General features: G+C 43.5%; 1 protein-coding gene across 1 annotated transcript in view; it reads right to left on the bottom strand.

The window, feature by feature from the left end:
* Positions 1–17,594, bottom strand: part of CELF4 (CUGBP Elav-like family member 4) — a 265,017-nt gene that overhangs the window by 20,450 nt on the left and 226,973 nt on the right. Inside the window, exons 5-6 of the mRNA XM_042831131.1 lie at positions 7,406–7,553; positions 549–698 (exon numbers count right to left, since the gene is read on the bottom strand). Of these exons, the coding sequence (XP_042687065.1) occupies positions 549–698; positions 7,406–7,553 (298 nt within the window). The remainder of the gene's footprint in view (positions 1–548; positions 699–7,405; positions 7,554–17,594) is intronic.

The raw sequence follows: 17,594 nt of genomic DNA on the forward strand, positions 1-17,594 counted from the left end.
AGTAAAATTTATTTAAATTATATTGTTGTGATTGGTATTATTAGTGTGTATACAGTCAATGGTAAGAAATGTCTTTCCAGCTCCAGCTTCAAGCAGAAGTCTTTATCAAATCCTGAGAAAGCTAGAAAAATATAAGTCCACATTAAGAACTTGTAAACCCCTAAGTTCTTGCTGATTACAGCCTCACATTGTCCATATATCTGTTAAATACAGGCACAGAGGTAGATACATATTCTTTAACCTCCCTCATTCATTTCTGACGTCAAAATCACCCCATCAGGACTGGCATCTTTTGAGATGGTCGCAGTCCATGAACCCTATCAGCTGTCTCTAATGGCGTGACATGATAGGTTGAAGCTGAGCCTGTTATGTGTCAGCTGAACTGGCATCAGCCCTGGTAAGGCTAGAGGGTTTGAATGCAGCAATTGTTTTGGAAACTAGCGCACGCTGCCTGGTACAGAGAATAATCCTTCTGAAGTAGCTGATGCTACAGACCTTTCCCTAACACTGATGAAGCAGGCTGTGGGCATGGCAATGGTCTGGCTTACCTGGGTAAGGGTGTATGCCATTTGCAAACACGGCTTCTGCGGCGGGCTGCCCGTTAGCCTGCGGCGGGAGGCCAGTGAAACCATTCACCCCAATGGGAGATGGGATGCTAGGCACAGCTGGTGCAGTTATGCCAGGAGGCGTGCTTCCACCTGCAAGGAGGGAAGAACACAAAATCAAAGCTGATGAGTACTGGAAGCAATAACCATGTAGAGAAAGCTCCTGATGCAAACAACTATGATCCTTATGATATTTCAAACCTTATGATATTTCAAGAAAAGAAAAATCTTCCAAGCTTTCTCATGAAGAAAGCAACCACTCACATGATTGCAGGCTAAACTTACCATTGCTTTTTTGTTTGGAAAGCATTTAACATAAGAAAGGTTTGGAAAGCTTTTTTCAACAGACAAAATTTGTTTGGTGATCCTGATCTCTAAGACTAGATCCACAGCTAACATCATGCAGTACAAGACAGCAGAAATACTGCCATTCCTCCTGAGTTCTTTCCCTAGAGTACTACATGTTTGATGACTTAATAAGCAGACATTTCTTTCCTAGATATCATTTAGCACCAAAAGCAAATTCACAGTCCCACTTTTCTACAGTTTCTCTTTGGAGATGTCAGCTTTGTGGGCGTAGTGATTTTCAGGGCCACTCTTTCTGCACTCTCTCATGAATACACACGTAGTGTTCAAACTAATTTTGAACTCCAGCATCAGGGATACTTAAAATATTTGGCAAGTTGATTTGTAGCCTACATACAGATAGCAATACATTTTTAGTGTTGCTGTTTTGGCCCCGCCTGAATTTGTAGTGTCAGCAGGGATCTCTGACAGAAAAGGGGCAAAAATTAAGCTACAGTTTTCCTCCATGGAACTGTGTTCCTCCATTTCTTTCCAGACTCATCCTGTGGGGGCTATAATGCTATTGCAGAGGAACAATTTAATCATTATGTTTTGGGTGGGATCCTGTCACCCACTGATGAAGAAATCTTAAAATTTTGTGGGGGGAATTAAATCCCTCTGCTACCTTACTGTTTTCTCCTATGTGTATTTGAAAGGACTGGACAGTCTGTGCTACTTGAAATGTATTCAGGATGTTTCCAGAGAATAAAAATGAGTTTTCAATACGTATGAAATTGTATTTTTCTCTTGCTGTCTGGGGTGCGAAGTTAAACTCTCTTATCTTCAGTAATATCTTCCTGTGTCAGGATGTACTACTGATTGCAGGAATTCCTTTTTTAAACCAATTGCAGAAATTTTCTTCACAATCACAGCACTCCATGATGGGTTAGTCCAATAACACACTTTAATGACTGCTTAAATCTGTGCTGGTACTTTAAGAGAACTCATACAGATTAATGAGCTGCTTCTGTATGTTCTGATTTCAGCAGCCCAAGAAGCATGCAATACTTTGTCTCTTTTCTTACACCCTGAGCAGACAACCTGCTCCTTCCTCTTTCCTTATTTAAATGGTGTTGGCCTCAGTGGTGGTGCTGGGAGCCAGTGGTGGCAACCTGAGTCCAAAGGCAATGCTCTCAGCATATGCCATCAGCTTGCAAATCACAAAGGCTAGTTAAAATTTCAGTTGCTTTTCTGGATCTCTCTTTTATTTGCATAGGCAATGTAAGTAATGTTTTCTAAAACTGCAGCAGGGGATTTGAGCTTGCTATTTTGTGCAAGCGTAAGGAAGTTTAGGAATATTCATTGCAATTCTTTAATTTTCTTCTTATAAAGAGCCCCCTGGAGAGGTCAGATCTGTAGCTGCAGTAAGACTGGCATAATGCCACTACAGAAAACAAATGTCAGTGGTGCATGCCAGTTTTGGATTTCATCCCCAGTTTGAGATATCTTCCTGAAGCTACACCAGGTGCAGATTTACAGCATGGAAGGAGGAAGAAGAAAAGAAGAAAGAAAGTCTAAAGGGAATTTCATTTCTAGTCCTGTCTTTGCAGTAAGCAGAGCATCAGAAACATCTCAGAAGACCCAACTTTTCCTCATATTATATCAAAGACAGGAGAAAAGGAATCACAGAATCACAGAATCACAGAATCATAGGGTTTGGAAGGGACCTCCAGAGATCATCGAGTCCAACCCCCTGCCAAAGCAGGTTCCCTACAGTAGGTCACACAGGTAGGTGTCCAGGCAGGTCTTGAACATCTCCAGAGAAGGAGACTCCACCACCTCCCTGGGCAGCCTGTTCCAGTGCTCCGTCACCTCACCGTAAAGAAGTTCTTGCGCACATTTGTGCGGAACTTCCTATGCTGCATTTCTGGCCGTTTCCCCTTGTCCTGTCACCATTCACCACTGAAAAGAGTCTGGCCTCACCATTCTGCCCCCCACACCTTGGGTATTTATAGACCTGGATCAGGACCCCTCTCATTCTTCTTTTCTCAAGGCTGAACAGACCCAGTTCACTCAGCCTTTCTTCATAGCAGAGATGCTCCAGGCCCTTCACCATCTTTGTGGCCCTCCACTGGACTCTTTCCAAGAGATCCCTGTCTTTTTTTGTACTGGGGAGCCCAGAGCTGGACGCATTACTCCAGATGAAGCCTGAAGTAGAGGGGAAGGATCACCTCCCTCGACCTGCTGGCCACGCTCTTTTTAATGCACCCCAGGATGCCATTGGCCTTTTTGGTCACAAGGGCACACTGCTGGCTCATGGCCAACCTGTCATCCACCAGGACACACAGGTCCCTCTCTGCAGAGCTCCTCTCCAGCACATCATCCCCCAACCTGTACTTGTGCATGCAATTATTTCTCCCCACATGCAAGACTCTACACTTGCTTTTGTTAAACCTCATCTGTTTTTTTTCTGCCCAGCTCTCCAGCCTGTCCAGGTCTTGCTGAATGGCAGCACGGCCTTCAGGCGTGTCAGCCAATCCTCCCAACTTCGTATCATCAGCAAACTTGCTGTGGGTGGCCACTATCCCCTTATCAAGGTCACTGATGAAGATGTTGAACAAGACCGGACCCAGCACAGACCCCTGAGGAACACCGCTGGTTACAGGTCTGTAACCAGACTCTGCACCGCCAACAGCGACCCTCTGTGCTCTGCCAGTCAGCCAGTTCTCAACCCACCTCACTGTCCACTCATCTATCCCACACTTCCTCAGCTTTGTTATAAGGATGCTGTGGGAGACAGTACTAAATGCCTTGCTGAAATCAAGGTAGACTACATCCACTGCTCTCCCCCCATCTACCCAGCCAGTGACAACATTGTAGAAGGCCACCAGGTTGGTCAAGCATGACCTCCCCCTGGTGAACCTATTCTGACTGCTCCTGATAACCTCCTTCTCTTCCAGTTGTCTGGAGATGGCATCCAGCACAAGCTGTTCCATCACATAAACTACAAATATACACCAAACTTCCAGAGACATGAAATTAATATCCTTGCAGTTGCAGAGTGTTTTGTGAGATGAAGATAATAGGGAACCATCAAAATACAGGCAGACAGCATAAAGTTACCATGCTGAATTGCCCACTGTGACTGCCTACTGCTCATCATTGACTGCAGGCAAATAAGATAACTACACTAGATGCATAACTTTTGTACAGTTAAAGTCTGGTGAGTTGCATCCTGTCTCTTGCCTGTTTGATCTGCCTGGATCCAAGGCTCATTAAGTTCCTGGGTCCCATGGGAACTCGTGAACATGAATGAACTCATGACCACGTTCTGAGGAACCCACTGTCCTGGAGGCTGGATTAGGAATGCATCAGAAACAGGTTATGGTCTCAGAACATGAGGGGCCTGAAGATAGAAACTCAGAGGCGCTGTGCTCAGCCAGCACCTCCGATGCCTTTAGGACTTCTGTGTTAGCAATGTCTTTTTTCTAGCACAATTTTTCTTTTGCTTAGGAAAGATCAAAACACTTCTTTTTTTTTTTTCTCTCTCTCTGTCTTTTTCTTTTTTTTTTTCACAACATTCCAAACACTTTTTCTAATGCCTGTTTTTCAGAGAACTTTGAAATGTTTCATTTTCATTCCAAGTCAGAACAAAGATATACTTCAATGACTGGAAATCCTGCTATGAAGCAGAATGATCATTTTCCATTTGGCTTTCTGAATGCTAACAAAAGCCAGCAGGAGAATTCACTTTAGGCTTCAGATATCTCCTGGCTACTCAGAAATTGCTGCGAGTGTTGTAGACTTGCTTGCTCAGACATATGTGAAACATTTTCTATGCATCTTATCACAAGCTTTGTAAGTGTTGTGGTAATACAAGGAGTCATTTCAAAGTCTAAACATTTCACCCAAGGAATAATTGTCAATGGACATTTCCACAACCCATTACAGAGGTTTTTCGTGAAGGAAGCTACACATTCAAGGTAAATCTGCAATAATGCCAGAGTGCATAGGCTCCAGGATTGAAAATATGTCATGAGAAGAGTGCAAAATATGCCACCATGAAAGAGATCAAAGGATCATCTAAACTGGAGCCTTATTTTCAATAATGACCAGTCATAGGTTCTCTGAAAAGCATGTAAAAAACATGAGCTCTCTTTCTTCTTCTGTATTCTGACAATAGTTCCCAAAAGGTAGTGGGCACATCAGAAAAGAGCTTACACGAAAGAAGAGCTGGGATATTTTTCATCTGCTGGATGTTGTGGCAGGCACAGAATTTGGCCATCATGATAATATTTACACACCTATGTCACAGAATGGCTTATTTTCAAGACATTTATATGCAAAAGTGACTGTGCTTATTTGTGGTGGAGACATCACAAACCACTGCCTGGATTCGGCTTTCCAAGCCCTGAGAGCATTTGAATTCCAAGCATTCTTTGTTTGACGTTCTCTATGCTCCCACCAACACAAAACAAATCTAGCTAATGCAAATATGATAATCTTTCCAGCAGCGGGTTTAAAGGGTGCACATATAATTAAGCCACTTTTCTATTTGGATTTGCAGTAGCTTCATCGACTCACTGTTTATACATTTATCGCTATGTAAACATATATTTCAAAATGTATGGTGTAAGATTTTTGAGTTAAGCACTTTTCCTTGGCTCTCCATAAACTGCTGTGGAAATAGATCTCTCTTCCTCCCCTTTCTCCCCTTGCACCTTATATTCCAATAGCAGCAAAGGAGAAAATAAATATCTGACCCTGTAGCTGCTGACATTGATCCAGCTAGAGACTGTAAAGAGATGATAAACTGTATGTTAATAGAGAAATGGAGTTTTTTTTGACAGACAGAGGTTAGCAGAACCAGATTCATTAGGAACAGCCCTTAAGCCTGCACTACTGTGGCACCTTGTCTCCTTGCCATCCAGTGTCCTTCCTGGCTGCAGTGTCAGTTGGTCTTTTGCTAACAGTGTGGATTTCTCTGTGCTTAGCAGTGAGGCTGCTCTCTTACCAATCTGCTCTGCAAGGGGAACCAGATCCTTCTTTCCCAGCACCAGCTGCACCGTGGCTGGCTTGTGCTCACCCCTGCCACATCTCAATCACTCAAAACTGTTGTCAAGCTGGTCCTCTTTAGGTTAGCTCAGTGCGTCAGGTTCATGTGTTGGCATTGCAATGTCTCTTCACTGAACTCAGTCCCATCTCCAGCACCTCTCATAGGAACAACTGGCATTGTCTCTGAAACACTTCTATCCTAAACTGTTCCCTAGAAATTATTCTTCTTCACTGTTAGACCCCTGTATCTTCTGCTCCCCTAACAGAGTCAGCAGTATATTGCAAACCCCTCCACATTCTCACTTCTTTTAAAGTTTGGCCCCATTTTTCCCAGCTACCCTGCTGTCCTTCAGTTAGGCCAGCAATCACTAAATAATTTACCTGTCCTGCCACTTCCTTGACCTGCTCCTGTCCAAATGATTTCCTTGTTCTTCAGGAAAGCCAGTTCTGTTTACACCTCAGCTTAATTCTCTGGCCCCCAGCGCTGTCTTCTCATGTCCTGCTACAGCCCAGCCAGCTGTGGGCCTGGGTCCTTCACCAACTACCTGTCTCTACTTGAGCTACAAAAAAATTTTCTCACCAAATACTTGCATTCCAGGTAGCATCAGATTTCCCTGAGTACCAGCAGCCCTACTTCACAGAAGGAAAAGGCTTATGCATCCCCAAAATACAGCTCATCTTATTAATTGCATTGCATCTCCCTACAAGTATGATTCTGTTTGTGTCTGGACCAGCCTGGCTACGACAGCATGAGCACTTATCCCTTATACATCTATACATACTACCAGTAAGCAACTACTGGTCACTGTGGGATATTTTCATAGAGTTTATCAGGTTGGAAAAGACCTTAAAGATCATTGAGACCAACCACAACCTAACCCTAACTCTAACAACCCTCAACTAAATCATGTCCCTGAGCACCACATCACAACGGTTTTTAAACACATCCAGGGATGGTGACTCAACCACCTCCCTGGGGAGCCTATTCCAGTGCATTTGCGTCATTATTCCACTGTGCTAAGGAAAAGCTGTGTAGAGGATGATGCTGAAGGTCATGGTTGAGAGCTTCTTCCAGTGCCTTACAATTCCCTCCTTCCAACAAAAAAGCAAAATCCATCATATCCCCTCTCTGGTGTGTCTCATTTGCAGCATTCAGCTGTTGCTCAGCATGGAGCACTAGTAGCCCAACAGCCCACTGTTGGTGATCCGTTTGGCTCTGCTGCTGCACCTTTTTTTGTGACCCAGATACTGACTCCCAGCTGCTCCTGCCCCTAGCAGAGGACTCCTGTTCCAGCCCCTCAAAATGATCTGGTCTGACCTCTCCTCCTTCCCTGTGGTAGCCTCTTCCAGCAAGACCAGCATTTCAGAAAACACTTACAGAGAAACAAGCTGACAGTTAACACGTCCTTCGAGGTCTCCTGCCCCTCCTGCCACCCCTTCCATCCATCCAGGCCCCTTACCTGAGGTTGGAGTCATGGGGGCAGCTGCCAGGCCATTCATGTTCAGAGCCGCCATCTGCTGCATCTGGGCTGCAGCAAAGGCTGCCATGGGGTTCAGGTAGCCGCCCTGCGCCACCGAAGCCATGATCGCGGCTTGCTGCTGCATCAGCTGGAACAAAGAGAGCAGGGAAAAAATATCACGCAGTCACCAGCAGAGCAGCCTGGGTCACCAGCACCAGGAAGGAAACCATGTGCAAGAGCGTGAGGCATCTCCACTTTGAGATGCTAGTTTGGTGCACCTGTGGTAGCCCCCACCCTTGGCACTTCTTTCCCACTACAAGAGTGAGAAGCAAATTGCGTCAAATGTGTCTCAGAGCATTGATGTGTCTTTATGGTTCCCACATTTCTAGCATTGTTCCCCAGTGTGGAGGTCTCCTGTGAACTGTACTCAACGTCTGAGTTCTTTCCTTGCTGGGAACAGCAGAGAGAATACTTTAAGTGTTCCCAAGCAGAGAGATTTCATGGCCTATGTTGCTTGTATCAAAGCTCTGGGAAGGCACTGATGGCTGCTGATGGGAGACCGCTGTATGTAGAGCAGTTAGAAATGAGGATCCCCAGTATCTCCAGAGCGGCAAGCTTAACTAGTTCTCTGGGGATAAATTGATCTATTTTTATCTGTTGGTGAGAAAAATTGCTTTTTTTTTTTTTTTTTTTTCCATGCTGCTGTGAGGTCTCCAGTGGGCACTAAGCTAAACCATGACCAAAAACCAGAGTCCATGTTAACCCAATTACAGCACCTATTTCCAACACAACCAAGCAGAGATACTCCCTGAAGAGCTATGCGAGAGAAGGGAGTTCCCCTGCTTTAGCAAGATTAATAAAGTGCAGTGGGAAAATCCCTGCATGGTAGTTCTGATCTGGGATGATTTCCTTAGTTTTAAGTTCCTTTTTTTTTTAATTCCCAGAAAGTAATTAAAACATTGCCTCTTCTAAGGCTCTTAAAAAAGGCAGAAATGAGAAATACAAGTTATATTTTCAGGCATTTTGCAGTAAGAGTTTTGGAGCAGAAAGGTGGTGAATGGCTAAGTATGCTAGAAATGCTTCCTGCATTAAAACCAGACTTTTCCATCATTATTTTACAATCGGAGCCTAGCTTTTAGATGGTGCAGTTCATGCATACAGTATGACTGCAGTGCGTTAGCTCATGAGATGAAGAGAAGAAAATTAGATGAATCTTCCTCTTGTCTCCTTCCCTGGAGCTGCAGAACGAGCCAGGCAAGGCACATCTGAGGTTCTGTGAGACAGCATCCACTCCCCAGTAAAGACTGATGGTGGAGGCTTAGAGAAAGTGTGAGGAAAGAGGATGAGCAGAGTCTGAAACCTCATTTTGTTCATTCCCCAGCCACTGTTAACACGTGATTTGATGATAATAATGGAGAAGGAAACTATTTTTTTTTTCAAAATGATTATAGAAGTGACTCATGTCTTTGCTGTCTACAGAATGAGTTTTACTCTCTCTGTGATTTCACTCTCTATCAAGAAATCACTCTCTGATGTTGTTGTTTAAGCACACAGGATACACTGTTCAGCATTAAATAGATCTTAAAGTCATGAAGTCTGATAAAGCTCTGACAAAGTCACAACAAAATCTGTTCCTTACTGTTTAACATTGAAATATTAGCTGCATTAGCTGCTCATACATATACACACTGGAAGAAATCCCTTAAATCATCGCTGTCATTCAACTGCTGAAAATTTCCTTGTCACCGCCTGCAAAGAGTCAAAATTAAAGGATGCTCTGCCACTGACCTGCTGTATAACTGTGGACAAATTGTGTATAGTTGCCTTGATTTCTCCAGCTATTATATACTGGTGCACAGGATATCTATCTCCTCACGTAGGGGTGCCTTCAGATCTACAGATGAAAATTGCTGTACTAGAGCTGAGTACTATTATTTTTCATAGCCTCATGCAGATTGGTGCCAAGGTGGTGGCTTCCCCTTTGATTGTTAATTACCCTTTTTTATTGTACACTGCATAAGACACTTTCACATTTTAATTAGTGATATCCTGTTCTTTGTAATTACTGATGGAGTGATTAGACAATCTTTTCTATTATAGCACAAAGCTGATTCCTCTTTAAGGAGTACATTTGTTTCTAGGCATCATTGGAGTTTATTCTCCAGATGGGGTACCAAGCAGGTGATTTTATTAAGTATGCCAATAAAGTGAATGAGGAAAGGGAAATCCATCCATCTTTAACATTGGACTGACTCCAGCACTGGGTGTACTGACCCATATTTCATTTTCTGTGCTGGTATTTTACCTGGGGACAGCTGAGGATGCCACTATCTGGTTGCAGAAATGATGGCCAAGATCTGTGCCTGTACCATCTATTTAGCACTGCTGACCAAAGCAGCATCTCTCTGAGATGGATACAGTTGCAAGTGCTTGATTCAGCCACAGTCTGGCCTTTGCTAACTTTTTTCTGTGTTCCTCCAAATCTGCACACAAAAAACATGGAGTTACCTACATATGTGTGCCATGGTCAGTCTGGCTGACAGATAACAGCCTGGTATTTGAACCAGAGACTTTCCTTAGGGCTTCTAGGCAGACAAGGAGACTATAATTTTGGCATTTCCCTCTGTCAGATTCAGTAACCTAAATACAGACGGCATTTCCTCTGAGCTGGTCACCTATTGCTGTTGATGTGATAACAGCCAAAGAGTTTAGGCCAAGATTTGTCTCTCCCTTCTGTACCCAGTTGCCTCTGGGTAGATGAATTTCAGCTTTGTTTCTCCCCACTAACTGCATGCAGAGCCTTAGGTGATCTGTTCTGCTGCACATAGTGACACAGCCAGGTGAAATCACTCCTACCCTTTGCTTGACCCTCAGCAAATATTTTTGGATGGCACTTTCCAACCATTTAAAATAAAAGTATTAATCTCTTTTTGTTTGTGTTTCACCTATGCTGCAAGAGACCCAAGGTTGTACCTATGTGACATTTTGTTACCAATGGTAGTACAAACGATTGTGCTGCTTCAAAGACAATCTCCATTTTGCACTCAGCAGAGCTAAACAATCACTTATGACATTATTTATGGCTTGTGCAACTTCTATTCCTGCTTATGGATGTCAATAGGATGTTCATCATTAACTCTACAATGGCAGGTGCTCCTCCTGGTTTGCCAATGGTGTTTGACTTCTAGTCTATTCAGAGGGCTTAAAGTTTGCACAGGAAGATGCATTTTGGGAGACTATACATTGATACATGCATGCTATTTGGTGCAGTATAATGCCATGCATGCATGGCATTCTGTTATAGATCTTCAGAAAGGTATTTTCTCTCTTTGTGTGGGATATTCCTAACGTTCTTATTACTGCTTCTTACTACTGTGCAAGGACTATAGCTTAAAGCCTGGTGTGTTTCAGAAAAGCATTCAGATAAAACTGGTCATAATCCCATAGAAACTCAGGAGTTGGAGGAGCAAATAGGTTAATTTTAGCTTAGAGTCAAAAAGCTAATGCAGAAAAAAATAAGGTAGTAATTAAGGCTCTTAACTGTGTTTTGGGAAACTAGGTTCAGTTGCTTCTGGGATAGCAGGCATCCTGCAAGGAGAAGCCACCCATTTCTTCAATGCTCAGTGCTCTGGGGATACCTGAGCTGTCCTGGAGACCTGGAAATCCCCTTAGCATAGTGAACAATTGAGCTGAGGACCTGTACCTCATGACCCAGAGGACACACACATCACGACAGCTTTCATAGCCACCTCATGGGGTACATCTGGATATCCTCCAATGCTGGAAGGAGTATAGCATCCCAAATCTGAACACAGGCACTAACCCTGGCTAAGTGGCTTGAGAGAGGACACCAATATTAACTGTATTTACAGACATCACAGCCCTTTGTGACGCTCCTGCCACCTTTCTGCTTTCATGTTTCCCATTTGTGCATTGAAGAAGCATTCCTTCCCTATTAGATTAAGTTACTCATAGATAAAAGCACCAAAGGGGAAGGACAATGGGACCTTTCCAGATCATCTTCTGGTGGTTATAGTGCCAAGTGCAGCAGTACTGTGGAGGCTGGAGGATGGAAACTCTCTCACCTTGAAAGAAGCTGATGACAAAGACCTCAAGTCCTGTGAGGGTCATTGGTCTTTCTCATAAAACCACCAAGGCAATCCCAAGTGAGCTCAAACAAAAGTCACCCCTCTCCATCCCCGGCTCCCCCCAAAGACAAATGTCCCATCCACTCTTTTTTCACTTTGAAAGAGGCCCAGTGTATGATCCCAGTTAATAAAGCTGTAGAAAGTGAGGCAGTGACCCCACCAGAGGCAAATCAATAGCAGCAGGGCCCCTGGGTATTGTGTACTTTAAAATATGCCATTTGAAATGCAGATTTTCCCTGCCTGAGCTGGGGCCACAGAGCACTAATCAGAAAGGCAGCAGCCTTATTATCTTAGGCTGTTCCAAGGGGATGGAAGGGAGCTATTTCTTTCCTCAGCTGAAAGGATGTATTTCCTTTTCTTCTCTTACTTCCTTGGCATGATCTTTGCCTCAGCATTTAGAGCTTTTTCCCATCTGACTTTATGGATTCATTCCACAAAATTCCTCCAACCTGTCTATTATTTATTGCTCAAATATTTATCTTCTGAGGAGAGCAGGACAGTACCAAACTGGTTGATGTATAGAAACAGCAGCCTGCACTGCCTGTCCCAGGGCCTGAGAATCAATGAGGCAGCTGGAGAGGCACTGGTAAGACCACAGAGGCATGAAGAGGAGTAACACATGATGGTGGGTCTCTAGGAAATGGTGGGAAAGTTCATGCCATATGTTTTTTGCTACCTCAAACAGAGGTGGCTGAACTGCATTCAGCTTTATAATCAATGGATGAGTAGATACCTCCACAGTGTTTTCCATTGTATCCTACACTAAGAGATTAAGACAAAAAATAGAGAAGGATGCAGCTTTGCAGCACAACTGCACCAAAACAAGAGGTTACCAGTGCTAACAAGTGCAACAGTCTCCCAATCTCTTGCTGCAATCCATGCCCCAGAACAGATGCATGTCTGACACTGTTGAGCATAATGCTCAGGGACACAAGCAGAGCATTAAACACATAACACAGAAACAAAGTGTGTTCTGCCAGTTTCTTTCCACAAGTACATCCCTTCATGGTCACTATCAGTCTGGAGGAATGTACGGAGATGTGGCCCAGAGGTGGTGGTGGGAATAAGAATGCCACCTAGGGCTTGAGTGGCTTTTAATCAGCAGGGTTGTGCAGCTGCACTTAAGGAAAAATCATCCTTTCTCTACAGGACCAACATATGCATGGAGAGCTGAGATTATTTCCTCAAGGCCAAAAGCTCCTTCCACTGACAGGACAAGGATGCTCAACTCAAACTTCCCCAGACCCCAACAGAAACATGTGTGAAGATGAAGACAGAAGAAAGATTATTTGTGAAACACTGTTGTTGAAATAGCATGATCACTGCCCTTGGAGAAGGCTTTCTCTGAATGATCTGATGACCTTCTCTTTTTTTTTCTATTCCTGTCTCTGAATCACCTGACGTTTTGTTTGACTTTTCATATTCTTCATTCTGTAATAATAATAAAAGTAATAAAGCATCCTACGCTTCTCACCTCTAACGATCTATACAAAACACTTAGCTAATTAATCCTTATGATATCCTTGTGATAGAAAGAGGTAAATAAAGCGATCAATCAAGCAGTAAGAAGACTCATATTTGGTAAAATCATAGAACTGATAAATCCATGACTTCTTTATCTATCTGGTTATTGAAACAATATCTTGAAGCATTCAGTTATTCTGAGAAAATTCAGAAGGTCCTTCCTTATAAAAATTTATTCCCAGAAAAAAAATCTGCTCTGAAAATATTATTTAAATTTTATTAAGATTTTTAAAAAAATAAAAAAATAAAAGAAGTGCAATATCTGGATTCATATGTCCTGGTGTTTTTCATAATGATACATGTTAGTCTGGATTTCTAACTTCAGATAACTGTGAAAAAAAAGAATCTGAAAAAAATATAAATGTACTTGCAGCCCAGATCTACAAATGGCCATGTCATGGTTCATTCCCTGCTGCTCAGTTTTTCTGAATTACCAGGAAAATGACAATCAGATACGAAGTATTCATCCTGTGCAAAGTACCATGGGTTCAAAATAGCTTCCTCTTCTGGAATGGATCAGAATAACAAGTTTGCATAACTAGCAGTATTTAACAAATATATGACACTATGTTGGTCACTGAAATGTAATAACAATTATATATACAAGATTATCTATCTATGTAAAGTAATTTTTCCGTGTTTTTTAAGGGCTAGATGATTTCTTTTAAATATCTTTACAAATTAATTTTACAGTATGCATTGAAAAAATGTTCAAAAAATGATTCTTCCCTGCAGCACCTCTTCAGGTCATTCATGAGAATGTCCTTTCATTTCTGTGGGAGCTGGGCAGGGAGGCAAAAGTGGGCTGGTGGGCTTTAATGGACAGCATCACAGGATGACTGAGGTAAGCACTTCTGATGATGACTGTGATCTATGCAATGCTGGATGTTCACAGTTTCCTTGCAGTTACTGTCTGCAGTTCAGGAGCTGCAGCCATTTGCACTTTTTCAGAGTGAGGGGAGCTGGGATTTACTGAAGGGAAAGGATTTGTTCCAAGCCAAAGAGCAAATGTTACTATTGTCTGTGCTGCCCCTGTACCCAGTCTGTCCATTTCCTCTCACTAAATCTCTGCCTGTCCCCTGCTGCAGGAAGCAATCAGTCCCACAGCTGGAATTTGGCCAGGAGACTGTGGCTAACACTCCCACCCTATTTTTTATGTAAACTTGATTTATGACTTTGATCTTACTTTAAATAATTTAAAAATTAAATAATTCATACATTATCTGTCACTTTCCAAGGCTCCTTCCTTTGTTCTTAGTGTTCTCTTCCGCTTTTTCCCATCTCCCTGACCCTTTTTGGTCTCTGCATGTTTCCTTTTGTTTGCGGTGGGTCAACAGACAGCTGCTAAGTACTTGCTACTTCCTTCACAGAAAGAAGAGTTGGAGGAACTTTTGCCAGTGGTGCATATTTGGGCTTGGACTGTACTACTATAATTCACAGTCTGCTTTTACTTTAACTGCTTGTGATTTCAGGCTTGGCCACCCTATGGGGTCTAAGAAGATGCTTTGTACCGGATGGAATATGTGCCTCATCTGGCAGCAGAGCAAAGCTGGTGCTATTCAGCATCAGCCTCATCCCCAGGCTGAGTTCAGGCTGTACCTCAAGCTGGCTTCAGGGAGACTGCAGAAAGTTACCTACATCCAGCTGATGTGGATCCACGGTAACACGACATAAAAAGGGCTGGTGCTCTAAACAAGAGTGAGCTGAAATAATTAATTGCCTCATAAAAAAAAGAGAAGCTAGATGAATATGGGAAGATATTGCTGGGGGATAAAAAACAACCCAAACAAACTGAAACAAATTAGTAAAGGGGCTCTGGGAGCTTTGGATAGCCATGAAAGCTGACTTGCTCTGAGCTGCATACAGAAGAGGTGAGGTGGGTCTGATGTGACTCCCTGCATTACTGAAACAGCTCACGGAGTTTGTGCCAAGCTTTGTCCTGTTGGTTGCTTTTTTTTTTTTTTTTTTTTTTTTTTTTTTTTTTTTTTTCAGGGAGCACATGATGGGGAGACAAAACACACACATAGAGGAGAAGAGGAGAATCCCCTTTGCTTCCTGGTTTTGTTGCCACTGAAGCTGAGGCCATATGGCTACTGAATGTGAGGACTAGTGGCGTGGCCAACACAAGGCTATCGCTGCTATCAAGGTTAAGGTTCACAGAATCACAGAATCACACAGAATCACAGAATTGTAGGGGTTGGAAGGGACCTCCAGAGATCATCGAGTCCAACCCCCCTGCCAAAGCAGGTTCCCTACAGTAGGTCGCACAGGTAGGCATCCAGGCAGGTCTTGAACATCTCCAGAGAAGGAGACTCCACCACCTCCCTGGGCAGCCTGTAGGCTGCTTAAGGTTGCTTAAGTTGAGGCTTGGCAAAGAGCAGCAGTGGGGAGTGAACCATGACAAGGCCATTTGCTGAGCTGCAAAAGAAGGAACTTAAAGAGGAGCTTGGGCCCAGAGCAGTCTTGGTAGCACACTAACAACTGTCAGTCAAATACTAATGGACTGAGACCCCTGCCACTTCTCCCCAGAGATGCTGCTTAATTTGTAAATCCAGCGCTGCCTGGTAATATCTCAGACAACTGCACCGTGAGGGTTTCTGCTGCACTAGTCACACTGACACATAGAAATCTTTTGTATGAGCTAATTCAGCCCCAGTGATATGGGTGGGCAGAGGATGCCTCTCTGGGGAGAAGCCCACTGCCCTGGGACAATGCAACCTCCTCCATGGGAATGGCCATTAGAAACAGCTTGTTAACCAGCAGTAGGACTGCTTGGGAGCTCTTTTATGGTGATGTCAGTCACTGCTGGATTGCAGTGGGATATCTGGGAGGACATAGCAAGAGTACAGTTCAGAAAGCCTATGTTTAATGGTAGTCCTGGCTGCAATGCGAAGCATTGAGGCAGTTCTTACACTTGCACTATCATCAGGTCTGTGTGTGAAAACCCATGGAAGAATGGCATGAGAGAGAGCCATGTCCCTGAGGGAGACTGGAAAATAAACAAATCCGGTCATCATCTTCACTTGTAGATGGGGACATAAGTCTAGGAAATCAAATGACTCACCCAAGGTCACACAAGTTGCTGGTGGCAATGGCATCAGCTGTCACCACTGTCCTGCGCTTGTGTTTTCATTTCTCCTTTTCTTGACTTGCCTTTGCTCTTAAACTTCAGTTTGGGCTGAATAAAACTGCCCTCGTCCTCTCCCCCTCTCCCAGTCACTCTCTCACTATCGATCTTTCCATCTCCTGCTGGCATTTACGAGGTGCCAATCACCCTGATATCTAAGAGCCAGCAGTCCAAGGTGGATTAATCAGGACCGAGGGAACGTCACACAGCTTCAGCTCTCTTTCCTTTCCTTTTGTGTGAGACTCTGAGATGAAGCAGATAGGAAGAGACATAGATAGGGATGCTGATTGAGAGACAGCATCTGAGCACGCTCTGGGTGTACAGGCACCACAAAGAAATGTGATCCCATCATTTAGAAAGCTCTGAAGTCTCCTGGGTAATTGGTATCACCAGCTTGTCATATCCTATGGTCCAAGATCTAAAATTTATTCTTTCCCCCTTATTTACATACTTACCAGCAGGAAGAAAAAAAAAAAAAAAAAAGAAAGAAAGAAAAAGAAAAAGAATATGGGTCCAATACTGTTTTCACAGAACTCAATAGGAAAAATATTCATTGGTTTCAAGGGAAGCAGGAGCCGACCCAGGAATTGTTCTCAGTTTTTCTTCAGAGATAAAACCTCACTCAAGTACCTATCCTCAAAATGGTATTGTCTAGTGAGAAATAGATGGAAGAACTTTTGTGGTATAAAGGTGCAGACCTCATCCTCTTTTGTATCTCTATAACTCTGGGCTGACTCTTTTATAATAGCAATTATAAGAATTACTCTAGATTAAAAATGAATGTAGCTAAGAAGAGCGCAGTTAAGAAGAGATGTCCAGAGTATGAGGACAGCAGTGTCCTTATTACCTTTCCAGCTGCCTGATCAATGCCTGTAGTGTAATTCTGCAGTCACATCTTCTGCCTGACAGCCTCTGCAGATGTGCGTCCTCAGCTGCCCGAGGGCTCCCTTCCTGTTTATTCCCTTAATACATGGGGGAACAAATGCTGCACCCACCTGGCAGGCTGCTGGCCACTGGCCAGGGCTCATGTGGGATTTACTGTCTTTTTCCCATCCTGCAACCTTGTCCAGATAGGAGGACAGTTAAACACAGCTGGGCTAGGGAGGGGGCAGCTCTTCAGTCTGTGAGGAGGAGAGCAGGAGACCAGGGAAGAGGCAGCTGAGGCCTCCATTGTCTTTGAGAATAACAAAAAGAACAAGGAAAAATAGAAGGAAAAAATGAAATTGCTTAATGAGAGAATAAAAAAAGCCCAGAATAGTACCAGGAGAGTGGGAGCATCTGTGAAGCTCCTACAGTATGTCCTCACGACTGTGCATGAGGGAAGAGCTGGGTTGTACCAAGTGCTCAGCAAAGCACATGGCACACAGGAAATAGTGGATATTTGTAGGCT

Source organism: Centrocercus urophasianus, unplaced genomic scaffold (genome assembly GCF_019232065.1).
Source record: "Centrocercus urophasianus isolate 14NV4802_14NV808 unplaced genomic scaffold, USGS_Curo_1.0 seq_35, whole genome shotgun sequence".
Lineage (NCBI taxonomy): Eukaryota > Metazoa > Chordata > Aves > Galliformes > Phasianidae > Centrocercus > Centrocercus urophasianus.